The 14640-nt window shown below is 51.7% G+C and overlaps 3 protein-coding genes across 3 annotated transcripts; 1 reads left to right on the top strand and 2 right to left on the bottom strand.

Moving 5' to 3' along the window:
* Positions 1-207: 207 nt before the first annotated feature.
* On the bottom strand, positions 208-5999 carry TGME49_242570 (hypothetical protein). Its single transcript, XM_002366736.2, has 6 exons — positions 4915-5999; positions 4189-4344; positions 3382-3771; positions 2630-2926; positions 2308-2435; positions 208-2056 (listed from the first exon to the last, which is right to left on the bottom strand). Exons 1-6 carry the CDS (start codon positions 5668-5670, stop codon positions 1129-1131), a joined length of 2655 nt encoding a protein of 884 aa, XP_002366777.1. The 5' UTR covers positions 5671-5999; the 3' UTR covers positions 208-1128.
* Positions 6000-6102: 103 nt separating this feature from the next.
* TGME49_242580 (iron only hydrogenase large subunit, c-terminal domain-containing protein) lies at positions 6103-11379 on the bottom strand. The gene has a single exon (XM_002366737.2). It carries the CDS (start codon positions 10916-10918, stop codon positions 7973-7975), a length of 2946 nt encoding a protein of 981 aa, XP_002366778.1. The 5' UTR covers positions 10919-11379; the 3' UTR covers positions 6103-7972.
* On the top strand, positions 11359-14309 carry TGME49_242590 (hypothetical protein). The gene is made up of 10 exons (XM_018780647.1): positions 11359-12036; positions 12092-12184; positions 12240-12348; positions 12405-12721; positions 12781-12801; positions 12860-12985; positions 13041-13129; positions 13192-13278; positions 13350-13602; positions 13655-14309. The coding sequence occupies exons 1-10, from the start codon at positions 11767-11769 to the stop codon at positions 13691-13693; spliced, it is 1404 nt and encodes a 467-aa protein (XP_018637484.1). The 5' UTR covers positions 11359-11766; the 3' UTR covers positions 13694-14309.
* Positions 14310-14640: the final 331 nt, after the last annotated feature.

The following is a 14640-nucleotide window of genomic DNA, read 5'->3' on the forward strand; positions in this document are numbered from 1 at the left end:
TCATAGAGTTTTTCAACCCTGATGCAGAGCCATTTATATATATATATATATGTAATGCGCGTAGTATTAGTGGAATTTCTTTGTTATGCGACCCCCTTCGATGCGGGGTTTTGCCTCTCGGGGACTTCACCCGAAATCTAGATCCGCTAACACAGCTTCCCTTCTGTTTGCGTGTCACAAGGGCAAACCCAAAAATATTGGTCGAGACTCGGTGCGGGCCCCTCCACAAGTTTTATCAACGACACAAGCTCAGCCGCCACGTTCACGCTGTCAGGATGTTAAGGAAAGCCGTTGCCGGGCTACTGCGGAATTGAGTCTTTCAGACAGTGACATCCACCACTACGGTGTTCCAAGGAGCCGTCGCATGCGGCGTGACTTCGCATCCAACAGCCAGGTGACGCACATATGCTAGAACGATTGTCACCTAAGAAGTCAGGGAAACTCTGAACAAAAGAGCCACAAACCACGGTGATCATCTTAAACAAACATATGCTCCAAAGAACGTGTAATGCGTTGCCAAGAGGACCGCATTCGTTGGCGGTTGCCAACGAGATAAAATGTTTCTGTATTCTACAGCGACTGGGTCTCCTGAAAAGCTCTGGCAATCGGGAACGATGTAGCACAATTCTGTACAGGTTGTCGTAGACCCGTGGCTTTTGTCTCCAACTCCCGGAAAGGTGATATCCCTCGATTTTCCCTCGTGTTTGGAGCTCCTTTACAACTGCCAAAAAAATGTCATTCACGCGTCCGCGTCCGTGCCAGCTGCGCGCGAACGAAATTTCGCAAAAACTAAAAATCCGGACGTTCCCCATGGGTCCATCTCCCATCATGGGAACGTGTTTGAAAAAGTGTCTTGAGGCGCTGCAGCTGCGCTTCTCAGAAAGTCACATCTTTCTTCGACTCGGGGGCAAGACTTCCAAGATGTGGCCGCCGTACTTGTTGTCCAAAAAATTTTCGCATGGCATGGCTGAATAACGTTGTTGTGCCTCCCTGTGCGCCGTGCGCCACAACAGCGCAGGTAGCGCGTAGCTCAATTATGTTTCCCTGTGTGGCAGTTGGTTTTTCCTGTTTTCACAAGGCGTTTGCCATCTCTCAAGTCCACCTTATTACTGGTGGCCCGCGATTAATCTACCTCAGTGGCCTGGCTTGCTCAGCACTGTCTTCAGCGGGATCTGGAGAAGCACAAGACAACTCAGGAGAGCTTAACTCCCCGGTGGTTTCCGCTTCACTGACTGGGGTAATGCGCACCGCAGGCGCTACGGTCGAAGCACTTGCAACTTCTTTCTTCGTCATTTGTCCCGCGTCCGCCAAGGCCGGAAGCTGTTCTATAGAGATTATGGGAGTGGGGGAGTCCTTCACCTCTGTCCCGCTTGGCAACTGTGGCGTTCGCGCAGGATCTGCCTCCTCGCCAGGAGTTAGCATTCCCAATGCTCCTTCAGGACTTTCTGCGCTGCCTTCCGAGATCGGCGGAGAACGGAGCTCTGGAGTAAACTTCTCAGCTGATCCGTCGTCGCTTTCTGGTGTCATCGACCGCGTGCGCAGCTGCAGAAGTGGGAGAGGCGCCATTTCGTCCAAATCTTGTGGCTGGCAACTCCGTCCTTCGGTTGTAGTTGTCACTGGAGCTGCCGCCTGTTCAGTATTGTCGCCTGTTTCGACCGGAAAAGGCGTCTGCGACTGTGGTTGTTCGAGCTTCTGCGTCGCCTCCGGTTCATGGCCACATGCGTTGTCCTCGAGTGCGGCATCTTGCGGCGTCTCTGTGGCCTGTTCTGTCTCCCTGGATGCGGCCAGCCTCTCCCCATCAGACTCCTCTTCGTCTGCTTCATGAATGGGTTCCTGGCAGATCGCCGCCATCTCTGTGGCGGAGAGGGGTACGGGCTGCAGAAGGCGTCGAAGTCCCTCGGCAAACTGCAGAACATTCGCGTGTTTCTCATTAGGTGATCCCGCACCGTTGTCGCTCCCACAGGCAGCAGCCGAAGCCCCCGAAGCCACGTCTGCATTCGAGTGCCCCCCATAGACCTCAACAACCTTATCTGCGAACTCAAGGCCTTTTGCATTCCTGGAAACGGCAAAACAACACAGCGTGGTGCATGTGCGGTCGCAATGTCTAAAACACAGCATCGAACCAGTGAGCCGTCGCGGGCAAAGTATTTCTTGAACCTGTCTGGTAAAACATCTCCACCTGCGACTCTCGCGCAGGCGTTTACAACCGGGACCTGGTCTGTCCGAGCAAGCGATGTAAGTTAGGTCTACGTTTCTCAGGATTGTCACGCATGTTTGTCCTGCAGGCTCTCAGCAGTCGGCGCTTACCGTAGATCCCCGCAGGCCTCCGGACAGTATGAGCATGCCAGGCCGACTGTATATAGTCCTTGATAAACGACGTCCGGGACTCGGATCATGCAGTCCGTGTTCAGCCACGAAAGGCACTTCGTCCACACCTAAAGTTCGGGATAAGAGAGTGGCGTAGACAAAGAAGCTGATGCTCGCGAACGTTCGAATTTTGGCCGCCCTGCACAACAACACTGTCTACACGTGACGGTGCCGATCGAGATCCACCATGCTGGCTGTGGCACTGTCTCAAACGAGATTGGTCTGTAAGCCTTTTGGGGGGCCCATCGACACACTTTCTTACCTCGGGAAGTTCAGACAACACTGCCGCATGGGCGGGCTGCGCGCGCTGGTAGTTGGCGAGAACGGCGAAGCCGTTTTCAAGCACAAGAGGTTCTTCATGATGCATTTCCATTTTCTTTAGAGTCCACCGGAACAGCTGTCGACGGCGCACGAAGTCCTCACACAGTTCAGCGTTGTCAAGAGGAAGGAACCGCAGAGCACCAAACACCCAGCAGACGTAGGTTGCCGAACAAAAAACATCCAGGTCTGATGCCACACTGTCGATTGCAGGCTCCGCCGCACCAACGTCGATCCACTTCTGGACGGAAGAAAACATAAGGACAACTGGAAAAGAGGTTTGGTCAGCGTTGGATCCTGGCGCAGTCCAGTGGAAAAAGAAAGTAGACCCGGAAAACGTTCTGTGGAAGTCCAGGCAGGCGAATGCTGATGTAGACGGATGGACGAACCGGAGGGTTGAATCTTCTACTATCCGGGCCCTTTGAACGGAGTAGATCTAAAAACCCGATTTGTCGGAGTGTACACTGCCGCACGAAATAAGGGCGAAGTCGAGTCTACTCCCATGAGCACTACTCAGACGACTACGACAGTCCATCTTCATTCGTCCCGCCAGAAACCGCTGATTGAAGGCTTTGCCCTAGCCCATCAGAGACGGACTAACACGGTTGCTCATCGTATAGTGAATATATTCCTAGGAACGCAGAACGTATTTCTTCATCAGGCTTGACGCAAATTGTGAAATACTCATACGCGTACCTGTGCATATTCGTCGCCGTCCAAGCTGGTAGCAAAGATTAAGCGCCAGACGAGAGTGACCAGTTCAACCGCAAGAAGTTGGTCGTCGTCAGCTTGCAGGCTGGCTACCGTAGTGGAGGTGACAGCGCCCTCGCTATCTTTCGGGTCACCTGCGATTTGCTTCCATTCTCCTCTAGTCACCTGCGTGTCGTTCGCGGTTGCCACACTCTTCTCAGATGCCATATTCGCATCTTTGTTTCCCACAGACGATCCGTTGTCTCTCGGGTCGCTTCCGTCCGACGCCGCGCCTTTCTCTTCACTGCCCTCTTGTGGTGCGTTCGGTGTCGCGAGCTCTCGTTTCTGGCAGCGTTCATAGTATTTCTTCAAGAGAAGCGTGATGTCCTCTAGGCCCTGAGTAGCAAACGTATGCAGTGGGGTACCGCGACAAACGGACTGCAGCTGTGGCACCGGTCCGCGTGCACAGATGCAGAAAATAAAGATGCGGTGGTACGCTTCTAGTGGCTCTCCAGCCTCGTGTAAAGAGTCACGCGAGGCGGGGCTGGGAAATAAACACGGGTCTAAGAGCCCGTCACCGTTGCAGGCGACTGGAGGCCACAATCACATAGGTCACTCAAGATTGGTTTCCGGCGGACGGAAACAAATAAATGGTCATCAGCTCTCATTCATGCACCACCAACGGCTCAATCGCGCGCAAAGTCACGGAGTCGTAGTTACAACTAGTGCTCGGATGAAAGAGGTCAGTTCCACATGATTCTTGTCACGGCAAAAGTCATACTGTGAACAATCTGCTCCCAACCCCATGCCTACATTTGAGCTGACAAGTTTCATCGATGTTTCGTCGTTCAGAGACATGTGTACTAGGATCGCCAGGGCTGAGACGCACAGGCCAGCGTCATCCTGGTTTTCGCGCAAACAGTCCAGGCAGAGTTCCAGAACCTTCGCTTCCAGCAGTGCATGACGGGTCTGGTCACAGAAGCACAAGGCACCCGAAGGGGAGGAAGAATAGATTTCAGGCAAGCTCGCTATCCTGGTTTTCCGATAGAGGGATAAAAATAGAGCTGCTGGATCGCTTATACATCTTCAGCTATAGCCTCCTGTCAGCCCACCAGCAAAGCTTTGCTGGATTTCGCATTTAGCACTCAGGAAGCAAAAACAAATTTTGATGATTGCCGTATGTTCCGCTTAGAGTTGTTGATTGGGCATCAGCCTTGGGTCCTTTCGATCACGAGAAAGCACATTGATCTATCGCAGGTTCGGTCCCATGCTGCACCGTACTATACAGATCACGTGGCTTCTGGTACTTTGAGGTCAGACTAACGACGATAAAGAAAAGTTATTTCAAGGGAGATTATGACTTGGCTGCATATATTCGACCTGTGGCCGGCCGCTCCTACGATTTTGTCAGTTTCGGGAGGCAGAAAGCTTCGGGCTGTCTCTGTGGAGCCAGCACATCCACAGTGCATGTTGTGTCCGTAATGGGTCAGCTCACAGGTGAGTTCGGAAACGCTGTGCTTGTTGTCAGGCATTTCTTACCGGGTGATTTGACTCCATAGGATTCAGCCTCACTAGAAGCCACTCGAGTCGGTGGAGCCACTCAATTTTCTGTTCAACTTTGGTCGCAGAGTTCGCTTTCATGACACACCACACTGCGCGCATTTCTTCAGTGGTGGGTTCGCCGTCTGCCGCGGGGTCGTCGTTTGCACAGTGCTTCCTCTCTTCGCTCTGTGCTGTCAGTGAGGCCCGTGTGGCACTGGTAAATGCCTTGAAGAATTCCGATGCTTCTTCCGCGCATGGTGAGTTGTTGTCGCTTCCTCTTGGCGCCTCGCCGCCTGCGGCTACACACGCTCCTTTTGTCTGGCGGGGACTCTCGGGGTCTTGTGAGCTCGGAATGGTCTCTCCACTTCCTGACGAACGACGGAAGGTTCGGAGGGAAATTTTCCGGCTGTTCAATTTCATGATGATGTTCTGGCGGAGCGAGCGGCGGTGACTTGCGGCGTCTTCCTCATTCTGCTTGCCTGCCAGCTCCCTTTCGGGTACCAAGGTGCCGTCAGCACCGTCCAGCGACAGGACATCTGGGTCCACCTGTTCATTTTTTAGGAGCATCGTTGCGGCCGGATCACCATCTTCATGAGTCACCAACTGAGACGCTTTTCGTGCAAAGAGGCCACCTGCAGCCGCCCTTTTCTTTAAGCTCAAAGAGGGCCCCGCGGCGCACGCAGCTTTCCTGGCCTGATGGCTGTTGGGCAAACATGAGCAAGCCTGGCCGGGGGCTGACTGCGTGCAACCCATTTTGCTCCTCAGCGATAGTGTGCAACCACGTGAGTGGTAAAAAGTTGAGGGGCCTCCTTTCGAGATTAGGACTTACTCGCGTTTTCGCCAGGGATCTCGAGAAAGTGACAAGAGAGAGAAAGGGAGTACCGTCAATCCGCATAGTCCAGCGAAGGTTGAGTCTCGGATGACCCGCGGTGTGCACTGCTAGTTCACGTTTCACCACCGTAGGGTAACAACCTACGCACCGCGCCAACAGGAAAGAAGCTTGCAAAAGGGGGGGAAGGCCGCTTTTTTTCAAGAGAAAACAGGTAGCTCTGTCGCCAGTCAAAGTAGTATCGGTTCACAAAAGAAACCCTAGGCGCGATGAGCGTCGCTCGCTCTTCCAGGGTGGTGGTGCGCGCTCGACAGAGCTGCTGCACAACTTCAGAGCCGGGTGGCTCACCCAGACGCCTGAGAACATGGTGATGAGCGGTAAGAAGTATTTTCCCCATGTTGTTGTGGAGAGAGTTTGTAAAGCACGAGCGGCATAAGCTGAGCAGCTCTATGCATCCTAGCATATTATTTTCGGACTACCAGTGCTGCTTCTGCGTGTGTGGGCTCTCAAGTTCGACCGCCCGTCCGGCGCCCAGCCTGAAAACTGTCTTATCGGATTTTTGCCCGTGTCATGCAACGGCATGCATGCTGTTATACCTCGGCGACTTTTACTCTGCTGGGCTGTCGAGTCACATTCAACCATAAAGCGTTACTGGGACGTTTTTGAATCAAGCAGCTATGCTCCCCTGTGACTACTGTTCAAAGAAGACAGGGAACCTTCCATTTGAGGGACATGAAATTTTAAAAAAATCGACGGCTGACCGGGATTCAACCTTAGCCGCCGTGACCATAGCTGTGTCCGATGTCCCCTCTTGTCAGGCACCAACATAAGTCCTGAGTTAATGGTCATCCGTGCGTCGTTCTACCGTCACAAAAACAGTGTCTTTTGTCGAATAAATTTCCGGTAGCTGTCATTCGAAGTCTGTTGTGGTACGTGAGGTACAAACGGGCTCCCAGTAAAGATTTCGCGTCACCTGCAATATTTAGGCCTGTGCGGCTTACGCGACGTTTTTGTACGTCCGTAATTCTTGTCACAATATATTAGTCTAACAGGCCAGATTGAAGGTATTGGTTATCAGTCAACGCCTACCTCAGACGCTTATTCGATATTATCAGCAGTTTATGTACCGTAAATGCCACCCGGATGATACTTGATCGTTGCGGCGGTCCCGGCTGTGAGGCCCCGTGATGTCATAGAACCTCTTGAATGCCAAACGAAAGTGGATGCAAAAATACAAAGATTTCTCACAGCCTGTACATAATTTCGGATGAACTGTATAACAGCTCGAAGGCTGTCTATCGATGGTCCCAAGGAATCCGAAAGCGTTCACCGGAAATTACCATCGATTTTTTGTAATTAGGACACCAGTCAGCAACTCTCTCGTAATATAAGTCAAGGCAGGCCCATCTCTCCTGACAAAACGTGGCTTCTTATGTGGCCCTGTGAGATCTCTCGGACCACCGGCGGCGTATCCCCGGTTGTGTGCGTTAACATTGCAGTTCGTCTCTGTACACGCGCGTTACTACGGTGAACAGTCGATTTATCTGCATATGAAATGAGTATAAAGTAGAAGACTCCCGCCAATTTCCCTCTAGCTAACCGCTCGATCATCTGGAGCCCTGCACCTCCTGCAGTCTCCACAAACTCCACACCGAGTTCTTGCAAAGCAATAATCGGCACATCCACTTCTCAAGGCCGCGCAACGGGCGCCAGATGTAGATCGCTATCCTCCAAATACAACTGCGAACGAGAAACGCACCGTACGACAAAAAATAACGTGGAAAAACGGCATTGCCACCGTGACTTGACAGCAATCACCGAGACGTCCCATCGCCCCAATGGTTAACGAGCGACGACTCAGTAGTATACGGGAGTCACACGGTGGAAAAAGGAGCAGAACTAAATCGCAAAAAACGGCCACAACGACTGGTTCTTGTTTACGAATAGTTCGTCCTTTGCGCGCAACCGAATGGCACCTTAACACTTACAAGAGGCACCGGCTCGAATTACTGATTTACTGCAGCTCGGGAAACCCATAGCGGACTACAGTACGCACGATGATAGACGGAACATCCTAGTCACGAGCTGCCAGATACCGTGACTCCATGCTGCATCAACAGAGACCACCATGGGCTTGCATAGTCTTGAAACCATGTACTAGTCACGCAGAGCAAATTTACGGGTGCGCCGACGAATTTGCGGCACCAGCCGCATAATTCGACTCTACTACCACTTCAGTGACGCCATCGTTGCACCGGAAGGTGGCTCAGACGTAAGGAAAATGCTCTTGAAACTGGTGTACATGGCCTTGTACTCCTGCTCCTCACTCAGCGCTCGTTGCCACCAGTCAACTGTGACCTCGCCGTCACTACGATCCTTAACAGCACGTGATTGCCTCCACTGTCGCCTGTTCGTTTTCACAGGTTCTTCTCCGATACTTGCAGAAGAACTCCGCACACGACCCTGAAGATACCTGTACGCCAGTTCGATCTCTCGGCTATGCAGCGGGTCGTGGAAGACGAACGACGAGTGAAGAAGATCTGTCAGACATGTCAGGGGCTTTTGGGTTTCACTGTCCGGTTTCGCTGATGTGCTCCCAACTTTTCCCGCTGTGACAGAACTCAATCCTGACAAACCGGCCGCGTGTGCATCGATCACCCGTTCAGTCTCGATCGCTGCTGACTTCGCACTGATTGTAACCTCACTGATTCTTGTGCCCGATTTGCCTGTCGAATCGGTAGAAATGTAACCATGTGAATTTTTGGACGCCCTACGCTGGCTCCTTCCCAGCGACAGCATTTGCCCTCCTCCATTGAGGCACCCTCCTGGGCACGCTGCGAGCTCGATGAAGTGGGGGAACCGCCTCTGTGCACGCTTGTTCCTTCTGTGGGACACGGCGATACACTCTTCATCAGCACCATCAATTCGAATATCAGCATGAGGAGAAGCGGTATGTTCGCGATTAGAAAAATCGCGCACAGGCGAACGGAGATGATCTCGGCTGTTGTTTTTTGATGTTTCCTCACTGATCTCTCGTTTGAGCCGCTGAACGACATTTCGAATGTTTCTAAACCCATAGGCAATAGCGAAACGCAACTTCTCTTCCCCGTCAACGACAAGAGTCACTTCTTTATAGTCCTCATTTCGTCCCTGAGTAAACTGTAGGGGACCTTCAACTTTGACGCCAAATAACTCCCACGCTGCTCTCCGGAACACGCGATCTGTATAGCCTCCGCTACCAGAAAGGTACTCAGAAGGACGGCTTGGTTTCACGTCTCTCTTACTAAATTCTTTATCAATGTTGTCAGAGCGGCTTGCGGGTGTTTCCTGCTCCACGGGATGCCCAAGCATCGGTAGAGGTGAATCTTCAGGCGTACCCCACTGAGTCATAGAGCAAGCTCCGTCAGCCAAGTGGGGTGGCTCTCCTACGAACGGACCTGAGCAGCGGCTTCCTTGATACCAAAGTCCCGAGAAATAGTCATAGAAGTCATCTACTGGCGAGTCGTCTAGCTCATCAAAGCTGACGTTCAACCGCTCCATGAGTGTCGTCACTTCGTTGGTAGCGAGCACAAGGTCCACGTCGGGAGTATCCCCACCGGAGGCACCATTGTTGGGCAGCGATGTACCAGCTTGCTCTGACAAACCAGAGAGTAGTCGATGTCCCGAGGAGGCGGGAACTGAGTGAAGGCAATCTGCTGCTGTTGCCATGGGAGTGCTCCGGAACTCAGGTCGGGCGGCTTCCAGCTTTTTGTCAAAACAAGGCATTACACAGACGTGAAATATGTCCCCTGGTGTTAGTTCCTCATTTCGCCTCAGGCATTCAACCTTGGCAGGAACACGCAAGTCTGTTTGCACTCGACTGCTGGGCAGGTCACCGGCCAATGGATGCATATCACCGTTACCTGTCTTGGCAGTATTGCTGCGGGCTGCCTGCTGGCACACTTGTTTGCTCAGACCTGCAGTTAAGTGGCAGTAGCGAGATAAAGTCCGCTTCATCATCGGTGACAGGAACCAGTTTGCCATTGGAATGGCAACTCGCCAGCGGGAGAAAAAGGAGCGGGCGTTGTGAACTTCGCACAAAAGGCCTTTCACCAGAACCCCTTGGATCTGCTGGCTGCTGCGGACACGGCTGAAATATGGAAGCAATGAAGGGTGGAGACTCTTCTCCGCGTAGCACACCAGCCCTGGACAAAATGATGTCAGAACTGGCAACAAGCCATCGGCAGGAACAAGCGGAATGGTTGTTTCGTCAATCGAGTGCCCCCCTGTGGGAGGTGAAGAAAGGCCCTCTTCCTTGTCTGTCTCGACCTGAACTGTCGACTGAAGATGAGTTCGTTCACTTGCAGTCCGTTCCGCTGCCTCCCTGTATCGCCGAACAAACTCTCGCTCAGCTTCTAATACGGCAATTGCGTCACTAACTTGCGTACCAAGAACGTACGTAGCACCGGCTAGTCGAAACAGCGTGGAAATCCGCCGTAACGTCTTGGCCGGTGATGACCCAAACTCGTGAGCAAGGGCTGTTATAGATTGAAAAGATAATGACACCACTGTAATTGACTTTGCCGAAGAGCTCCGCACCGACCGGAGAAACTGATCTACAGAGTGATGGTCCAACAAAACTGCTTCTGCTGAGGTAACACATCCGCTGCAAGCCAAGCAGTCATAGAGGGAAACCTTGGCCACAGCTGTGGACGCCGCTATGGCATTACCTTTCTCCCCGCCTGCCGCATCTTCCTGTCCTTGTGTCATATTCGGGTTCGGCGCACTGTTCCCCTTCCGAGCAGACGTCATTGCAACAGCCTCCCTTTTCCTGCTGCCTGTTGCATGCATACCACGATCGGTAATCGCACGCCCAGTTTCCCGGCCGGGCTTCACCAACCGAATAAGATCTGCCCGCCCATATTCCTTGCCGTCATTAAGATTTGCTCCCTGGTTGAATCGGTCGCTGTTGCCATAGTCCCCAGTCCGTATCCCACTTCTCCCGAGTCCTGGTACTCCATTCCCTCTCGCTCGGCCACTAACGGATCTGGTTACCGCCTGGTCATTTTGGCGCTCTGGTGTCAGAATCGGGACTACGCAACTCTGAGCAGGTGCCAAGTAGTCGTCCAAGTCCGCCAGCTTGACAGCTGCGCTGAAGGACGGGTTAGCGACGCTTTCTCGCGCCATCGACATCAGCAACCACAGGACTGGGCGCTAATAATGCGATGCCTATGTCTCCGTATGACTGACTAGATGCAAACCACAAGCTACGGTGGCAAAAACTTTGGAATTAATTCAAAAGGCGCGGCGGTGAACTGCGCCGCGGGACCGTCTCCAGATTCTTCTCACCATCGTCCGGAGGGATGACGTCGCTGGCGTACGAGCAAAAACGTAGGGGCCAGAACACGAAACCGACAAAATAAGGCTGTGCCTACATACTATGACATGTTCTTGGTTTTATAAGGAAAAAACCATAGTGGAAAGCAGTTATGGATTTTGAACGAGCAGAGAAGCACGAGCACGTCACTCAATTGCATGCGATTCGCACCGCGTTGCTTTGAGTATACTTCATCGCGTCTCGCAACGTGCACTGCATTCCGTTTTATTCACTACTAGCCTGCTATTTTGTATTCAATAATCAGTTGTCGTGCGCGACGACCATTTGTACCTCTTTGACCACATTTGTCGAATGTCGGAGGCGCTTGTGTACGCGTCAGCAGCGTGTAGCAGGCCATGTATGATCGCGTAGCACGCGTACAGCGTGTGCACGCTGCCCACTGCAAGGACGTGGAGAACGAATAGATTCAGCCGCCTAAAAATTTGCTTGTCGTGACTGTTCGGGAGACGGTGTTTAGGGTTATGAAAAAACGAATTCCGGAGAAATCATCAGTCCCCTTCGGGTCGCCCATGTTCGCCTCCACTGTCTGTACAGCACACCGGTACAACTCTACAGGATATCTAAATACCCGACAGGTTGCGGCAGTATTCGAAGTGGCGCGGACAACCATTTTTTCTGACGGTTGACAGCATCATTTGAAAAAATGGGATTATCAAATGTCATTTTCCTCTGTTTATTTTGTTGTGGCACAACTCGTGCGTATCGAGTTCTCCCGGGACAGGAGGAGGTCCTTGACGCAAAACTTTTGCAGTCCCCTCTTTATGGCCCGTTGTCAGGTGTGGCATTCCACTTAGCCATGATATCTCAGTCCCTTTCTCGTGCGCAGAGACAAGCCCTAAACGATGAAGCCCTTATGAAGCTACTCGACTCGGTCCAAATCAGAAGTAACAGGATCAGGCCGCTGCTCGAAAATGTCAGCTAAGCATTAGACCTCAAAAGCCATGCATCGATAAACGTACCACCAACAGGTTTTCCTTCTCTTGTCGAAGAATCGTTTGACGACCGGCGACACTGAAATGCTGCAGACGGATTTTGAGGCGATGCAAAACATATTCTCACAGGTGAAGTATACTAAAATCACTCCGCCGAAAATCGTACCACAACGTGTCTTCGAAGATGCAACGCCAAGTCCAAGAAATAGGAGCACTGGAGGACAACAACTCGTCACAAGGACCTTATAATTCACTGTCACTGCATGTCCGAGAGGGATCACAGCAAGCTGCAGGTAGGCCACACCCCTCTGTTCGGGTGATCTATTTTCGCGACGGATGGCCCTCCTAGGATTGCACGCTGCGGGCGCGAGTCACACAAAATCAATTCCCTCACTCATCGCCCACTTCCTGACAACAGAATTCTTTCCGGGTGCAGAAAAAGCTTACAAATTGGACAGAAAGCTGGACAATTTTGAGAATGGGGAGGCACGCCATTATTCTGTTGCGGATGAGTTGTATTCGGACTGGCGCAACGCACACAGTGGCATTCAGCGGTCAGGGAAGAGGATCCTCGCCCTGATCGCGAAAGTTAAGAAATCCATCCCTCGGCTTCCATCATCTGATGAGGAAGAACGTCTTGCAGCTGCAGCATATTTTATGCCAAAAGTAATATTCAGTCCTTTGCTTATGTTGGCACGGAAACCCACTAAAAACATCACCATCAGGGTGTATCTGATAAAGTCAAGGTGCGTAACCGTAGTATGGGAGCAGCTTACAAAGCCTAATGTCGTGTGCTGTTCGCAGAGACAAAACTGGCACATCATCGGTCACAGGCTGGACGAAGCAGAGAACGTTGCTGCCACGCTTGTCCACAGCCTGCAGCAAACCAGAACGAAGCAGGGGAAAATTGAACACTTCGATTTGCCTGCGGTAAACAAGATGTCTTCTGCTGCGTAGCTAACTGTCAGTGATAGGGCTTGTGCAGGCCATCGCGATAGTCAGTCAGATCGAGAGTATTATCCCCAGGCTGATAGAGGTGCATAAAAATTTGCACAATTCGGAAGACAGAGTCAGGTATGAATGTCGCGCACATTGCTCAAATTCAAGTTAAGGTGACCCACCGTGAAACGCTGCAGGTTCCTGTGTAATCGAGCTTATCGTGACGCAATAGAAAAGCAGGCGCCTCTGGAGAGAAATAATACACTGAGACGGAAGCTCAACAGGTACTGCTACGACTCATCCCTGATGATCGCTGTCGACACACATTCACTTATCGATTACTTATCGATTCCAGGCTAAAACACGACTTGATTTCCATGATAAAGGGAGTACGGCAGGAGATGGCTCTCCTTCTTGGAATCTCCTCTGGACGAACGACGAACACTATTGCCCTGGACCTGATGGAGCCTTTGGAGAGATTCGCGGAGTTGGAAAGAGAAGCACACGAGCGAAGCCAACCTAGTAGGTTCAGCGCTGAGCTCAGTGATTTGCGTGCGCTGCTAAGTGACCTACACCGCGACGCATCACACCTTCGTCGCTTTATTCAAGTAAGCAAATTAATCCAAAACGCCTAATATGGTTTCAGGAAGGTGAATGTAGGTTGGAGACAACGAACTGCATTCAGGAGAGGAGCTTTGAGCTGTACCACCTATTTTGCACTAGAACCGCGTCATCGGTGCTGCCTGGTCGAGAGCTGGGCTCTCCTAATAGTGACTCCATAAAGCATTTTGCCACCCTCCCAAGGGTCGGGATGCGCGTCATCAATTACATGTACATCTTTTGCCTCACCCAACACCATATCAACCAAAGCAAAGTAAAATATCGCCTGTCCTTTGTCGGTTCCTGTCGCTTACACAGGAATTTTGACACTCAAACCATGTCATAATTGCACGCAAACTTGATATCCTTATCTGCCTCCAATGACCACCAGCTGCCTCTCTTATGTGACGGCACTGAGCCCGGCGAGTGTGCGTGTGGCACCCAAACACCCGACATCGTAACTCTTTTTCGTGCAATATTTTATATCTGTTCATCAGGGGATCAGGCGCCACTTCATAAGATGGTTGAGAGCCACAAGGACCTACTGCTGAACCACTTCTTCGCTGTCCCAGCGTCGGCCCATAATCCGTCTTAGTAAAACGATAACGCAGAAAAAAATGGCTTGTGTCGCATTGATGTTTTAGATATGATGTTATGACTTATCGGCGAACTCAAAAAGTCCCTCCGTAGCACCTGAATTGACTGTTTCTAGGTATTCAGTTATAAAAACGATGGTAGCCTCAGTAGTGGTGTCTTAAGTAATATATAGAAGGATACTCAGGGTTTACACACAGCTTATGCAGACACTCTCTTCTCAGTGATAACTACCTCGTCGCCCACCCTCACCATCCAATCATCATGGCAGCTTTCGCGCCAATGAGTTGAGAGAGGCGTACCGATGAATCTCCCGCTGATACGCGGTCGCTGTCGTGCTGCTGACCTCCCTCACTGACACACCTGCAAGGCATAGGGAGTATCACTGAGAAGCCACCGATGCAGGAACATGTTAGGCAGATAGCTGAGCTGCACGCACGCATGCGTAGCGG

Source organism: Toxoplasma gondii, chromosome VI (genome assembly GCF_000006565.2).
Source record: "Toxoplasma gondii ME49 chromosome VI, whole genome shotgun sequence".
Lineage (NCBI taxonomy): Eukaryota > Apicomplexa > Conoidasida > Eucoccidiorida > Sarcocystidae > Toxoplasma > Toxoplasma gondii.